At 43.0% G+C, this 16,534-nt stretch overlaps 1 protein-coding gene across 7 annotated transcripts in view; it reads right to left on the bottom strand.

The window, feature by feature from the left end:
* LOC139260001 (protein unc-80 homolog) overlaps positions 1-16,534 on the bottom strand; it is a 501,022-nt gene that overhangs the window by 3,829 nt on the left and 480,659 nt on the right. For all 7 annotated transcript variants that reach the window (XM_070876038.1, XM_070876039.1, XM_070876040.1 and 4 more), the window contains 2 exons: positions 10,917-10,998; positions 5,849-5,960 (listed from right to left, as the gene is read on the bottom strand). In XM_070876038.1, the coding sequence (XP_070732139.1) occupies positions 5,849-5,960; positions 10,917-10,998 (194 nt within the window). The remainder of the gene's footprint in view (positions 1-5,848; positions 5,961-10,916; positions 10,999-16,534) is intronic.

The raw sequence follows: 16,534 nt of genomic DNA, 5'->3' as shown, positions 1-16,534 counted from the left end.
ATCCCATTTGAATATATCTAATGAACTGGCCTCAACAACTTTCTGCGGTAGAGAATTCCACAGGTTAACCACTCTCTGAGTGAAGAAGTTTCTCCTCATCTCGGTCCTAAATGGCTTATCCCTTATTCTTAGACTGTGACCCCTGGTTCTGGAACTCCCCAGCAACGGGAACATTCTTCCTGCCTCTAATCTGTTCATCCCATTAGAATTGTATATGTTTCTATGAGATCCCCTCTCATTCTTCTAAACTCCAGTGGATACAAGCCCAATTGATCCAGTCTCTCCTCATATGACAGTCCTACCATCCCGGGAATCAATCTGGTGAACCTTTGCTGTACTCCCTCAACAGCAAGAACGTCCTTCCTCAGATTAGGAGACCAAAACTGAACACAATATTCCAGGTGTGGCCTCACCAAGGCTCTGTACAACTGCAGTAAGACCTCCCTGCTCCTATACTCAAATCCTCTAGCTATGAAGACTAACATGCCATTTGCCTTCTTCACCGCCTGCTGTACCTGCATGCTAAACTTCAATGACTGATGTACTATGACACCCAGGTCCTGTTGCACCTCCCCTTTTCCTAATCTGTCACCATTCAGATAATATTCTGTCTTCCTGTTTTTTCCACCAAAGTGGATAACCTCGCATTTATCCACATTAAACTGCATCTGCCATGCATTTGCCCACTCACCTAACCTGTCCAAGTCATCCTGCAGCCTCTTAGCATCCTCCTCACAGCTCGCACCGCCACCCAGCTGAGTGTCATTTGCAAACTTGGAGATATTACATTCAATTCCTTCATCTAAATCATTGATGTATATTGTAAATAACTGGGGTCCCACCACTGAATTGTGCAGCACCCCACTGGTCACTGCCTGCCATTCTGAATAGGACCTATTTATTCTGATTCTCTGCTTCCTGTCTGCCAACCAGTTCTCTATCCACGTCAATACATTACCCCTAATACCATGTGTTTTAATTTTGCACAATAATCTCTTGTGTGGGACCTTGTCAAAAGCCTTTTGAAAGTCCAAATACACCACATCCACTGGTTCGCCCTTGTCCACTCTACTAGTTACATCCTCAAAAAATTCTAGAAGATTTGTCAAGCATGATTTCCCTTTCATAAATCCATGCTGACTTGGACCGATCCTGTTACTGCTTTCCAAATGCGCTGCTATTTCATCTTTAATAATTGATTCCAACATTTTCCCCACCACTGATGTCAGGCTAACCGGTCTATAATTACCTGTTTTCTCTCTCCCTCCATTTTAAAAAAGTGGTGTTACATTAGCTACCCTCCCATCCATAGGAACTGATCCAGTGTCAATAGAATGTTGGAAAATGATCACCAATGCATCCACTATTTCTAGGGCCACTTCCTTAAGTACTCTGGAATGCAGACTATCACGACCTGGGGATTTATCGGCCTTCAATGCCATCAATTTCCCTAACACAATTTCTTGACTAATAAGGATTTCTTTCAGTTCTTCCTTCTCGTTGGATCCTCTGTCCCCTAGAATTTCGGGAAGGTTATTTGTGTCTTCCTTCGTGAAGACAGAACCAAACTATTTGTTCAATTGGTCTGCCATTTCTCTGTTCCCCATTATAAATTCACCTGATTCTGACTGCAAAGGACCTATGTTTGTCTTCACTAATCTTTTTCTCTTCGCATATCTATAGAAGCTTTTGCAGTCAGTTTTTATGTTCCCAGCAAGCTTCCCCCTCCTAATTAAACTCTTTGTCCTTCTCTGCTAAATTCTAAATTTCTCCCAGTCCTCAGATTTGCTGCTTTTTCTGGCCAATTTATATGCCTTTTCCTTGGATGTAACACTATCCATAATTTTCCTTGTTAGCCACGGTTGAGCCACCTTCCCCATTTTATTTTTACTCCAGACAGGGATGTACACTTGTTGAAGTTCATCCATGTGCTCTTTAAATGTTTGCCATTGCCTATCCACCGTCAATGCTTTAAGTATCATTCGCCAGTCTATTCTAGCTAATTCACATCTCATACTATCAAAGTTATCTTTCCTTAAGTTCAGGACCCCAGTCTCTGAATTAATTATGTCACTCTCCATCTTAATAAAGAATTCTACCATATTATGGTCACTCTTCCCCAAGGGGCCTCGCACAACAAGATTGCTAATTAGTCCTTTCTCGTTACACATCACCCAGTCTAGAATGGCCAGCCCTCGAGTTGGCTCCTCAACATATTGGTCTAGAAAACCATCCCTAATACACTCCAGGAAATCCTCCTCCACCATATTGCTACCAGCTTGGCTAGCCCAATCCATATGTAGATTAAAGTCACCCATGATAACTAATGTGCCTTTATTGCACGCATCCCTAATTTCTTGTTTGATGCTGTCCCCAACCTCACTACTCCTGCTTGGTGGTTTGTACACAACTCCCACTAGCATTTTCTGCCCTTTGGTATTCTGCAGCTCTACCCATACAGATTCCACATCATCCAAGCTGATGTCCTTCCTTACTATTGCGTTAATTTCCTCTTTAACCAGCAATGCTACCTCACCTCCTTTTCCTTTCGGTCTATCCTTCCTGAATGTTGAATACCCTTGGATGTTGAGTTCCCAGTCTTGGTCACCCTAGAGTCATGTCTCCGTCATCCCAATTATATCATATTCATTAATAGCTGCGTGCGCAGTTAATTTGTCCACCTTTACGAATACTCCTCGCATTGAGGCACAGAGCCTTCAGGCTTGTCTTTTTAACACACTTTGTCACTTTAGAATTTTGCTGTAATGTGGCCCTTTTTGATTTTTGCCTTGGGTTTCTCTGGCCTCCACTTTTACTTCTTTCTATCTTTTGCTTCTGCCCCCATTTTACTTCCCTCTGTCTCCCTGCATAGGCTCCCATCCTCCTGCCATATTAGTTTAACCCCTCCCCAACAGCACTAGCAAACACTCCCCCTAGGACATTGGTTCCGGTCCTGCCCAGGTGCAGACCGTCCGGTTTGTACTGGTCCCATCTCCCCCAGAACCGGTTCCAATGTCCCAGGAATTTGAATCCCTCCCTCTTGCACCACTCAAGCCACGCATTCATCTTAGCTATCCTGCTTTTTCTACTCTGACTAGCACGTGGCACTGGTAGAAATCCTGAGATTACTATCTTTGAGCTCCTGCTTTTTAATTTAACTCCTAGCTCCCTAAATTCAGCTTGTAGGACCTCATCCCGTTGTTACCTATATCGTTGGTACCTATATGCACCATGACAACTGGCTGTTCACCCTTCCCCTCCAAAATATCCTGCAGCCGCTCCGAGACATCCTTGACCCTTGCACCAGGGAGGCAACATACCATCCTGGAGTCTCATTTACGACAGCAGAAACGCTTATTTATTCCCCTTACAATAGAATCCCCTACAACTATAGCTCTCCCACTGTTTTTTTTTTTTCCTGCCCTCCTGTGCAGCAGAGCCACCCATGGTGCCATGAACTTGGCTGCTGCTGCCCTCCCTGATGAGTCATCCCTCCCAACAGTACCCAAAACGGTGTATCTGTTTCTCAGTGGGATGACCACAGGGGACCCCTGCACTACCTTCCTTCCACTGTTCTTCCTTCTGGTCACCCATTCCTGCTCTGCCTTTGGAACCTTGGCCTGCGGTGTGTCCAACTCACTAAATGTGCTAGTCACGATGTCCTCAGCATAGCGGATGCTCCAGAGTGAATCCATGCGCAGCTCCAGTGCCGCAATGCGGTCTGTCAGGAGCTACAGCAGGATACACTTCCTGCACATGTAGTCATCAGGGACACTGGAAGCGTCCCCGAGTTCCCACATAGCACAGGAGAAGCATGACATGTGACTGAGCTCTCCTGCCATGACTTACCCCTTAAATTAACTTAATTTGGCAACACTGATAAAAGTTACCTACTGATAAAGGAAAAAACACTCACCAATCACCAGCCAATCACTTACCCCTTGGCTGTGACGGCACCCTTCCATTTCTTTCTATTTATTTTTTGCCCTCTCCCTGCTGCAGCTGCACCAGCTGGCCTCCTCCTTGACGCTGCCGCTTCCCGACTGTGACTGTTGGGCCTTTTATAGTCCTCCCGACTCACCGCGCCTCCTCCTCGGCACTGATCTGAGCCAATATCATTTCTCACTACTGCACTGATCTCATTCTTTATTAACAGAGCTACCACACCTCTTTTTCCTTTTTATCTATCCTTCCGAATTGTCAAATACCCCTGAAGTTCCCATTCTTGGTCACCTTGCAACCATATCTCTTTAATGGCTATCAGATCATACCTATTTATATTTCATTGTGCCGTCAACTCATTTTTCTTGTTCCGAATGCTGCGTGCATTCAGATAGAGCTTTTAATTTTGTCCTTTTACTATTTTTCCCTTCCTTTGACCCCAGTTTCTGATAGACTCTTATTTTTATACATTCTATCCCTTCCTGTTATTCTCTGGTTATCATTTCGCCCATTGTTATCCTGTTCTATTGCTTTCTCCTTTCTCTTTGACTTTTTAAATTTCTGCTCACCTGAATCCTCCCCCCCCCCCCCCCACTATGCTCATCTACACTTTTCAAAATCGTGCCATTTATCTGCAATCTTTACAGCTTTACAGCGCTGCTCCCTACATCCGAGTCTAGGACATTTATAAAAATTGAAAAGAGTAATGGATCCAAAACTAATCCTTGGGGAACACCACTGCAAACCTCCTCCCAGTCTGAAAAATATCCATCCACCACCACCATTTGCTTCCTGCCACTGAGCCAATTTTGTACCCTTACCGCACTTTCCCCTTAATTCCATGGGCTTACATCTTAACATGCCTCCTGTGTGGCACTTTGTCAAATGCCTTTCGAAAGTCCATATATACAACATTTGCTGCACTGACTTGATCAACCTTCTCTGTTGCCACATCAAAGAATTCAATCAAGTAAGTCAGACACAATTTGCATTTTAACAAATCCATTGAGAGGGCATGCACAATAGCAACCTATTCCCAGGTCACTATATTATCAGATAAAGGATGGCAAATGCAATGGAAGAGAACAGTAAAATGCACTAGGACAGACTTAAATAATATTGGAAAGTATGCCATATTCCCACTGACTTCTGTGAAGATATCACGATAAACTTGTTGGTGGCATTTAGAAAAATAATGCAATCTTGATCGAAACATTGTAATAATCATTATATTATCCTAGTTAAAGATAGAAACTCACGTGTAAATTTGAAGGAACAGATACTTGGCTAGATGGGGAAAAAAGAAAGTTCGGAAAGGCAGCAGAGTGCAACATGTGCTAGGTTGATTAGCTTACAGAGTAATTGCCGTGCATGGATCATGGTCATGACTGCCATTAAGAGATTAGCCATCTCTGTGCCCATGAAGCATTCAAACCAAAATAATTCTAAAAAATAATGCAATCTTTGTTGGAGCGATGTGATTATATTAACCTCGATTCCTGCCAATTTCACGCCAAATCAAAGACCAGGAATCCTACTACAACAATGGTGGCTTAACATGCTCTCTGGTATTCTTTTTTCACTCTGAATCACTGTCACATGTCCTCATCACTTCAGCCTTAAGGCTTGGCAAAGAATGTGAATTTACCATAAAGGACACTGCAGAATCATACCTATCCATAGCACAGCACTACACTATACTACTGGACTTCCATGTCTGATGGGATTTTTAATTAGTTTGTGTCTTTTAATTGTTGTCCTTATATCCTTAAACATTGCCTTTATCAAATGGTTCTGTAGGTTTCAAAATATTTTCATTTTCATATTACACTGTCCTTAATTCTAGTTCCTAACTGTATTTAAGTGTCAGATAACCGCTGAAAAAAACCTAAATTCTAGATCTTACCTAGTGGTTTGGCTTTTGGCTGGATGCTGCGTCTGGTTGTAGACAACCGGGCACCCTGTCGTCCTCTTACTTCAGTTTGTAACTTTGGGCGCGAGAGGAGAGCGCGCCGTGGCTAAAAGGAGGAGTCATCATTTTAACAAAGCATTTTAGAAACACTGGTTTCATTCCAAATTTATTACATATTTTTCATAATTATCATTAGCATCAAGCCAAGGGACCAATGAGGAGTGTAGAAGAACATGCCAGGAGCAGCACCAGGCGTACCTCAAAATGAAGCTGGTAAAGCTGCAACACAGGACTAGAAACATAGAAAATAGGTGCAGGGGTAGGCCATTCGGCCCTTCAAGCCTGCACCACCATTCACTAAGATCATGGCTGATCATTCACCTCAGTACCCCTTTCCTGCTTTCTCTCCATACCCCGTATCCCTTTAGCCGTAAGGGCCATATCTAACTGCCTCTTGAATATATCTAACGAACTGGCATCAACAACTCTCTGTGATAGAGAATTCCACAGGTTCACAACTCTCTGAGTGAAGAAGTTTCTCCTCATCTCTGTCCTAAATGGCTTACCCCCTTATCCTTAGACTGTGACCCCTGGTTCTGGACTTCCCCAACATTGGGAACATTCTTCCTGCATCTCACCTGTCCAGTCCCGTCAGAATTTTATATGTTTCTATGAGATCCCCTCTCGTTCTTCTAAACTCCAGTGAATACAGGCCCAGTCGATCTAGTCTCTCCTCATATGTCAGTCCTGCCATCCTGGGAATCAGTTTGGTGAACCTTCGCTGCACTCCCTCAATAGCAAGACTACATGCAAGCTAAACAGCAGAAGCAGCATGCTGTCGACAGAGCTAAGCGATCCCACAACCAACAGATCAGATCAAAACTCTGCAGTCCTGCCACATCCAGTCATGAATGGTGGTGGAGAATTAAACAACTAACGGAGACTCCATGAACATCCCCCATCCTCAATGATGGCGAAGCCCAGCACATAAGTGCTAAAGACAAGGCTGAAGCATTTTCAACCATCTTCAGCCAGAAGTGCTGAGTGGATGATCCATCTCGGCCTCCTCCTGAGGTCCCCACCGTCACAGAAGCTAATCTTCAGCCAATTCGATTCACACCACGTGATATCCAGAAACAGCTGAGCGCACTGGATACAGTAAAGGCTATGGGTCCCGTCAGGCTGTGGTGTTGAAGACTTGTACTCCAGAACTAGCCGCACCTCTAGCAAGCTGTTCCAGTACAACTACCCACAATGTTGAAAACTGCCCAGGTATGTCCTGTCCACAAAAAGCATGACAAATCCAATCCGGTCAATTACCGCCCCATCAGTCTACTCTCAATCATCTGCAAAGTGATGGAAGATGTTGTCAACAGTGTCTGCTGTGGCTCAGTGGGTAGCACTCTCACCTCTGAGTCAGAAGGTTGTGGGTTCAAGTCCCACTCCAGACAACCGAGCACATAAATCTAGGCTGACACTCCAGTGCAGTGCCAAGAGAGTGCTGCACAGTCGGAAGTGCCGTCTTTCAGATGAGACGTTAAACCGAGGCCCCATCTGTTCTCTCAGGTGGACATAAAAGATCCCATGGCACTATTTCGAAGAAGAGCAGGGGAGTTATCCCTGGTGTCCTGGCCAATATTTATCCCTCAATCAACATAACCAAAACAGTTCATCTGGTCATTATCACACTGCTGTTTGTGGGAGCTTGCTGCCACGTTTCCCACATTACAACAGTACTTCATTGGCTGTAAAGCACTTTGAGATGTCCAGTGGTCGTGAATGGCACTATATAAATGTAAGTATTTCTCCTAACAGTGCTATAATGTGGCACTTCCTCACCGATGCCCAGTTTGGGTCCCGCGAGGGCCACTCAGCTCCAGGCCTTATTACAGCCTTGATCCAAACATGAACCAAAGAGCTGAATTCCAGAGGTGAGGCGAGAGTGACTGCCCTTGACATCAAAACAGCATTTGACCAAGTGTGGCATCAAGGAGCCCTAGTACATTTGAAGTCAATGGGAATCAGGGGGAAAACTCTCCACTAGCGCAAAGAAAGATGGTTGTGGTTGCTGGAGGCCAATCATCTCAGCCCCAGGATGCTGTTGCAAGGTTCCTCAGGCCAGTATCCTCGGTTCAGCTACTTTATCAATGACCTTCCCTCCATCGTAAGGCCAGAAGTGGGGATGTTTGCTGCTGATAGCACATTCCACTCACAACTCCTCAGTTAATGAAGCAATCCGTGCCTGCATTCAGCAAGATCTGGACAAAATTCAGGCCTGGGCTGATAAGTGGCAAGTAACATTTGCACCTCACGAGTGCCAGGCAATGATCATCTCCAACAAGAGAAAGTCTAACCACCGCCCCTTGACATTCAGAGGCATTACCATCGCTGAATCCCCCACCATTAACATCCTGGGCGTCACCATTGACCAGAAGCTTAAATGGACCAGCCATATAAATACTGTGGCTACAAGAGCAGATCAGAGGCTGGGTATTCTGCGGCGAGTATCTCACCTCCTGACTCCCCAAAGCCTTTCCTCCATCTACAAGGCACAGTGCAGGTCCAACAACATTCAAGAGGCTCGACACTAGCCAGGACAAAGCAGCCCGCTTGATTGGCACCCCGTCCACCACCCTAAGCATTCATTCCCTCCGGCGCACCATGGCTACAGTGTGTACCATCTACAAGATGCACTGCAGAAACTCTCCATGGCTTCTTTGACACCACCTCCCAAACCTGCGACCTTTACCACCTAGAAGGACAAGGGCCGCAGACAGCAGGCACATACACCATCCTGACTTGGAAATATATCGCGGTTCCTTCATCGTCTCTGGGTCAAAATCCTGGAACTCCCTCTCTAACAGCACGTTGGGAGTAACTTCAACACACAGACTGCAGCGGTTTGAGAAGGTGGCTCACTATCAAGGGCAAATAGCGATAGGCAATAAATGCTGGCTTTGCCAGCGATGCCCATATCCCACGAACAAATTTAAAAAAAAAAACTTGTTCGGAATTAAATTTTAGTTTTGCAAAGTGAAAGATGTCTATGTTGGGATATAGGACATTTTCCATTTTTTAAACCTGATGTTGCCATCAAAAGTGGCCAAATGCAATGTAAAGCTCTTTCTAATCTGTTCCAATAATGGACTTTAATCCAACTTCAGATAAATAATCCTTTGTCCAAATCCTTATCGCCTCTCTCACTAAGATAGCATTTCAATGCGGCATTTGTAATATAATTCTACAGTCAGGTTCTGATTGGACTCTAGAACCCAGTGTGATACCCTCTTGGGACATTTTTGTACATTGATATTATTGTTCTAAGGCAGTGTCACGTCAGGTTTAAGGAGAGAGCTCCATGCAAAGGTAAGCATACATACATCAAGCTGCCTTCTGGCAAGCACAAAATAATTTACTATTAGGCTACTTAACGAGATTGTGCTCTGCTTTCTGTAACTGCCGATCTGGGACTAGTAATACGATCTAGCTGCCTTCTGAGACTGCCTAAGTTTATTTTATTTAGAGTTGGCTGAGAGAGGAGACTTTCAACCAATAATCTAGACATCATCAGGATCTCAGTCTAGTTCTGAAAATTTGAAAGATAGTTAGGTAAATTTTCTAGTTGGTGGAACATCCATGTTGTGAGTTCCCTGTCTGATCTGTGAAGAATCTGATCTTCTCACTGGTCTAGAGCACTCTCTGTGCACATTGTGCACTCTGCTTTCCCTGTTCTAATGCATGTAAGGTGAAATCCTAAAGGGGCAGAAGTTTTATCTGCAGATTTTTAAAAAAGTTTTAAAATCAATATTTGTTATTTAAAAAAAAAAAATTACTTCTAGATTTTTAAAATTTCAGAACATGTAGAGAATATGCTTACTCTGAAACAAATAGTGCCCAATACTGTTTTGCAAAATCAATGGAAAGCAGATTATAATTCAAGTATTTATAAAACTTCAAGAGAACAGGAAAACCTTAAAAAATGGGAACATGGGACTTTTACAATATAAACTTTCACCTGGGGGATGAATTTCGTTCCAGCTTCTCCTGCTCCTCCGTCGCAATTTCACCAAAATGCAGCAAAAACTCTGTTTAACTGTGTAAATGGGGTTTCTGACGCACTTCCACTAAAATCACACGGCGGAGCGGCAGAAATTCACCTCCTTTGAGCACTGGAACTGACAACACAGCCAAGTGCGCTGCAGAATCTTATGGCAGTCACCAAGTCAAGTTAAAATTAATGATGGAGCTTGGCTTTAAAGCGCCCTATTTCATGATTGAAGTGATACAAGATGAAAGAAATTAATCAAGGTCAACACATCTTTTAAGTAACCCTTTAATTCTCTCTGTTGCTCACTTGTTTGTCTCTTTTTGTTGAGTTCCTGCCTGCAGGCCAAACCTAGATGGAGAGCTGAGCACTGGGATTAAGATATGTCCTAGTATCTAAACTCACTGTGCCATCTAGCTGATGTCCTTTCTAAGTTGTAGACAAATTATCTGTACATTTATATGCCCTGCGTTGGTAGTCATTTATTGCTTTAAACAAATATCCATTTTAGAACATCAAAGTGACCAAAAGAAATGCGAGTAATAACATAATTTTAGGAACCATTTTCAAAGTAAAATCTTCATATACAAGCTTCTAAACATTCCAAAAGTATGGCTGTAGAGATCATAGTGAAGTTCCATCTTTTTAATATTCTGGACTTAATTTTGGAAATCATTTAGTTTTAACGCATTACAGTAATTGCAAACCTTTCCCCACATCCTCCCTACCCTCTGCTGCATGAGTTATTACTGTATGATCATCTGAAGTTCTGAGTTAGACTGCATCACATTGAAATATAATACTGTTAGCATGACTGCTTATTGTATTTTAATTAAATTATTAGTTTTTTGTTCATAATCCTGTGTTACTGAATTTTCATGGAATAAACAATCTCAAAATATTAAATCAACATTTTGTTATGATTACTTTCTCCCTCCCCACTCCAAAAGAAACACTCATCATGGTTATTTCCTGGGTTTTCAGCATTACTCTAAAGATCAAAATTCACTCACTCACCTGCCTAAGACCTCTCTTTCTTCCCAGAGGCTGCTGGATAAGAAGATTCTGCTGACCAGGTTCACTTTGCACACTTGCTACCCTGTTAAGCATATTAAATGTTAATCAGATTACAAATAGACCACTCACTTGGAAAAAAGGATTGTTCATTTTTTTTGTAATGCCTGCTTTATGCTTCAAAAAACTATAATTAACTTACAGTGCGAATCATAAAATCCAAAAAGAAGTAGAAAGAAATCAAAAGGTGACGTCACAGCCAAGGGGCTAAGTGATTGGTGAGTAGTTTTCCGTTTTTCTTTTTCTTTATCAGTAAGTAACCTTTAGCATTGTTGTTGCCAAATTAAGTTAATCTAAGACTTAAGTCATGGCAGGAGAGCTTGGGCACGTGTTATGCTCCTCCTGTGCTATGTGGGAAGTCAGAGACGCGGGAAGTGCATCCACCTGCAGCACCTGACAGACCGCATTGCGGCACTGGAGCTGCGGGTGGATTTACTCTGGAGCATCCAGGATGCTGAGAATAACGTGAATAGCACTTTTAGTGAGCTGGCCACACCGTAGGTAAAGGATTCACAGCCAGATAGGGAATGGGTGACCAACAGGAAAAGCAGTGAAAGGAAGGTAGTGCAGGGTTCCCCTGCGGTCATCCCCCTGCAAAACAGATACACCGGGTTGGGTACTGTTGAGGGGGATGACTCATCAGAGGAGAGCAGCAACAGCCAAGTTCATGGCACCGTGGGTGGCTCGGCTGCATAGGAGGACAGGAAAAAGAGTGGGAGAGCTGTAGTGATAGGGGATTCTATTGTAAGGGGAATAGATAGAAGTTTCTGCGGCCACAACTGAGACTCCAGGATGGTATGTTGCCTCCCTGGTGCAAGGGTCAAGGATGTCTCGGAGCGGGTGCAGGACATTTTGAAGAGGGAGGGTGAACAGCCAATTGTCGTGGTGCATATAGGTACCAACGATATAGGTAAAAAAAACGGGATGAGGTCCTACACAACGAATTTAGGGAGCTAGGAGCTAAATTAAAAAGTAGGACCTCAAAAGTAGTAATCTCAGGATTGCTACCAGTGCCACGTGCTAGTCAGAGGAGGAATCGCAGGATAGCTCAGATGAATATGTGGCTTCAGGAGTGGTGCAGAAGGGAGGGATTCAAATTCCTGGCACATTGGAACCAGTTCTGGGGGAGGTGGGATCAGTACAAACCGGACGGTCTGCACCTGGGCAGGACCGGAACCAATGTCCTAGTATTTGCTAGTGCTGTTGGGGAGGGTTAAACCAATATGGCAGGGTGATGGGAACCTATGCAGGGAGACAATGGGAAGTAGAATGGGGGCAGAAGCAAAAGATAGAAAGAAGAAAAGTAAAAGTGGAGGGCAGAGAAACTCGAGGCAAAAAGGGCCACATTACAGCAAAATTCTAAAGGGGCAAAGTGTGTTAAAAAGACAAGCCTGAAGGCTCTGTGCCTCAATGAGAGGAGTATTCGTAATAAGATGGACGAATTAACTGCGCAGATAGCAGTTAACGGATATGATCACGTAGACATGGCTCCAGGGTGACCAAGGCTGGGAACTCAACATTCAGGTGTAGTCAACATTCAGGAAGGACAGACACAAAGGAAAAGGAGGTGGGATGGTGTTGCTGGTTAAAGAGGAAATTAATGCAATAGTAAAGAAGGACATTAGCTTGGATGATTTAGAATCAGTATGGCTGGAGCTACAGAATACCAAAGAGCAAAAAATGCTAGTGGGAGTTGTGTACAGACCACCAAACAGTAGTAGTGAGCTTGGGGACAGAATCAAACAAGAAATTAGGGAAGCATGCAATAAAGGTACAGCAGTTATCTTTGGCCACTTTAATCTACATATAGACTGGGCTAACCAAACTGGTAGCAATGCAGTGGAGGAGGACTTCCTGGAGTATATTAGGGATAGTTTCCTAGACCAATATGTCGAGGAACTAACTAGAGGGCCGGCCATCCTAGACTGGGTGATGTGTAATGAGAAAGGACTAATTAACAATCTTGTTGTGCGAGGCCCCTTGGGGAAGAGTGACCATAATATGGTAGAATTCTTTATTGAGATGGAGAGTGACACAGTTAATTCAGAGACTAGGGTCCTGAACTTAAGGAAGGTAACTTCGATGGTATGAGATGTGAATTGGCTAAAATAGACTGGCAAGTGATACTTAAAGGGTTGATGGTGGATAGGCAATGGTAAACATTTAAGGATCACATGGATGAACTTCAACAATTGTACATCCCTGTCTGGAATAAAAATAAAACTGGGAAGGTGACTCAACCGTGGCTAACAAGGGAAATTAGGGATAGTGTTAAATCCAAGGAAGAGGCATATAAATTGGCCAGAAAAAGCAGCAAACCTGAGGACTGGGAGAATTTTGTAATACAGCAGAGGAGGACAAAGTGTTTAATTAGGAGGGGGAAAATAGAGTATGAGAGGAAGCTTGCTGGCACCATAAAAACTGACTGCAAAAGCTTATGTAGATATGTGAAGAGAAAAAGTTTAGTGAAAACAAATGTAAGTCCCTTGCAGTCAGATTCAGGTGAATTTATAATGGGGAAGCAAAGAAATGGCGGACCAGTTAAACAAATACTTTGGTTCTGTCTTCACAAAGGAAGATGCATGTAATCTTCCGGAAATACTCGGGGGCCGAGGGTCTAGTGAGAAGGAGGAACTGAAGGAAATCCTTATCAGGCGGGAAATTGTGTTAGGGAAATTGATGGGATGGAAGGCTGATAAATCCCCGGGGCCTGATAGTCTGCATCCCAGAGTACTTAAGGAAGTAGCCCTAGAAATAGTGGAAACATTGGTGATCATTTTCCAACAGTCCATCGACTCTGGTTTGGTTCCTATGGACTGGAGGGTAGCTAATGTAACACCACTTTTTAAGAAAGGAGGGAGAGAAAACGGATAATTATAGACCGGTTAGCCTGACATCAGTAGTGGGGAAAATGTTGGACAATGATTAAAGATGAAATAGCAGCACATTTGGAAACAGTGACGGGATTGGTCCAAGTCAGCATGGATTTATGAAAGGGAAATCCTGCTTGACCAATCTTCTATATTTTTTTGAGGATGTAACTGGTAGAGTGGACAAGGGAGAACCAGTGGTGTATTTGGACTTTCAAAAGGCCTTTGACAAGGTCCCACACAAGAGAATGGTGTGCATAATTAAAGCACATGGTATTGGGATAATGTACTGACGTGGATAGAGAACTGGTTGGCAAACAGGAAGCAGAGAGTCGGGATAAACGGGTCCTTTTCAGAATGGCAGGCAGTGACTAGTAGGGTGCCGCAGGGCTCAGTGCTGGGACCCCAGCTATTTACAATATACATTAATGATTTGGATGATGGAATTGAGTGTAGTATCTCCAAGTTTGCAGATGACACTAAGCTGGGAGGCGATGTGAGCTGTGAGGAGGACGTTAAAAGGCTGCAGGGTGACTTGGACAGGTTAGGTGAGTGGGCAAACATGTGGCAGATGCAGTATAATGTGGATAAATGTGAGATTATCCACTTTGGTGGCAAAAACACAAAGGCAGAATATTATCTGAATGGCGGCAGATTAGGAAAAGGGGAGGTGCAACGAGACCTGGGTGTCATGGTACATCAGTCATTGAAATTTGGCATGCAGGTACAGCAGGCGGCGAAGAAGGCAAATGGTATGTTGGCCTTCATAGCGAGGGGTTTTGAGTATAGGAGCTGGGAGGTCTTACTGCAGTTGTACAGGGCCTTGTTGAGGCCACACCTGGAATATTGTGTTCAGTTTTGGTCTCCTAATCTGAGGAAGGACGTTCTTGCTATTGAGGGAGTGCAGCGAAGGTTCACCAGACTGATTTCCGGGATGGCAGGACTGACATATGAGGAGAGACTGGATCGACTGGGCCTGTATTCACTGGCGTTTAGAAGGATGAGCGGGGATCTAATCGAAATATATAAAATTCTGACGGGATTGGACAGGTTCGATGCAGGAAGAATGTTTCCGATGTTGGGGAAGTCCAGAACCAGGGGACATAGTCTAAGGATAAGGGGTAAGCCATTTAGGACTGAGATGAGGAGAAACTTCTTTACTCAGAGAGTTGTTAACGTGTGGAGTTCCCTACCACAGAGAGTTGTTGATGCCAGTTCATTGGATATATTCAAGAGGGAGTTACATGTGGCCCTTACAGCTAAAGGAATCAAGGGGTATGGAGAGAAAGCAGGAAAGGGTTACTGAGGTGAATGATCAGCCATGATCTTATTGAATGGTGGTGCAGGCTCGATGGGCCGAATGGCCTGCTCTTGCATCTATTTTCTATGTTTCTATGTTTCTGACTGTAGTAGGTATACAATACAATAATTTATATATTGATTTTGTTAAAGATTATTTGACTGAAAAAAATGTCTCAAATATACTAAAAATTCCTGTTAATTTAAGCAAATAAATTGGCTTCCTTTAGTTAATGATATATTAAGCTTAAAACGCCCACATTAGCCTCCATTTACAAAATACCATGAGAAACTTCCTAGCATTCTGTGCACCTGAAAAGTTTTGTTTACATTTTACATGCTCTTAAACATTAAAATAATGTGTCTGATTCCTTCAGCTACTTTAATCAGGTTAGGTACATAACATTAATAACTTGGTTGAGATTAATAATGGGCTGAGACATGCCTAACAGTCTGATCGCGTGTAGGTTTTACTGAAACTCTGAAATAAGTGTGAATAATTCTACAAAAGCAATGCTTTCACTTTACCAGTAGAACATTTGTGTTGCATTTCAGTCCAAATAAATCTCCTCCAACATGCGAAAAACTCACCCAAACAACATTTTCACTAAGATAAAAGTGCAGTAATACTCAGATCTAAAATAGAAACAAACACTACTGAGATCATAAAGTCTGCTGATTCACAGAAATGTCTGGCAATGGTGGAGTATAAGTAATTTATTTCAAATACTGTGTAATAATCAAGAACAAAGGGACAAATAAATTCCAATCATTCGTCAGATAAACACAACTTTCAAGAAATAGTTCTGCTAAAAGTGAGGATTTCCAATTTCAAACGATCTATATGAAGGTGACTCTGTACACTTACAAGGTGATTAAGGGACAGAAGATCATGGACAATGTTCCCATGCTCACCCAATTTGCACAGCAGGTAGGTGAGACTCCTCACGACCAAAAATATTGAAAATTATCATCTGCAGTTTTGATTTTCTCCTCAAGCTTTCCTGTATATGTTTTTCCCTCCTCTCATCCAAGCAAAGGAGTATTGTGTATGCCTACCATTTAAGTTACAAAACCCATGAAACTACTTGTATTCATGTCAGAGTTGTACTTTAGCTTTTCAAATCTATCGGTTATCTATTGTTAAATTTTCTAGGTTGCCATCTATGGACTTCAAAGGTGCTGCAAATCTCTTCATCATGGTACTCTCTACTTTCTTTCCAAGATTCATCAATGGATTCAGAGAGCACAGCAATCAATCATATAGCTGTGGATAGATTAGTGTAGTATTTGGTACTTTCTTCGCTAAGACAACAATTCTGAGCTGTATTGGGCAAGATAGTGTACTCATTTAAAAAAAAAAAAGAGAGTTCCAGGTCAAAGTGACAAATG

The sequence above is a fragment of the Pristiophorus japonicus genome, chromosome 3, assembly GCF_044704955.1.
Source record: "Pristiophorus japonicus isolate sPriJap1 chromosome 3, sPriJap1.hap1, whole genome shotgun sequence".
Taxonomy (NCBI): Eukaryota; Metazoa; Chordata; class Chondrichthyes; family Pristiophoridae; genus Pristiophorus; species Pristiophorus japonicus.
Note: the sequence above shows the minus strand (reverse complement) of the source record. Positions and strands in the feature narration are given on the sequence as shown.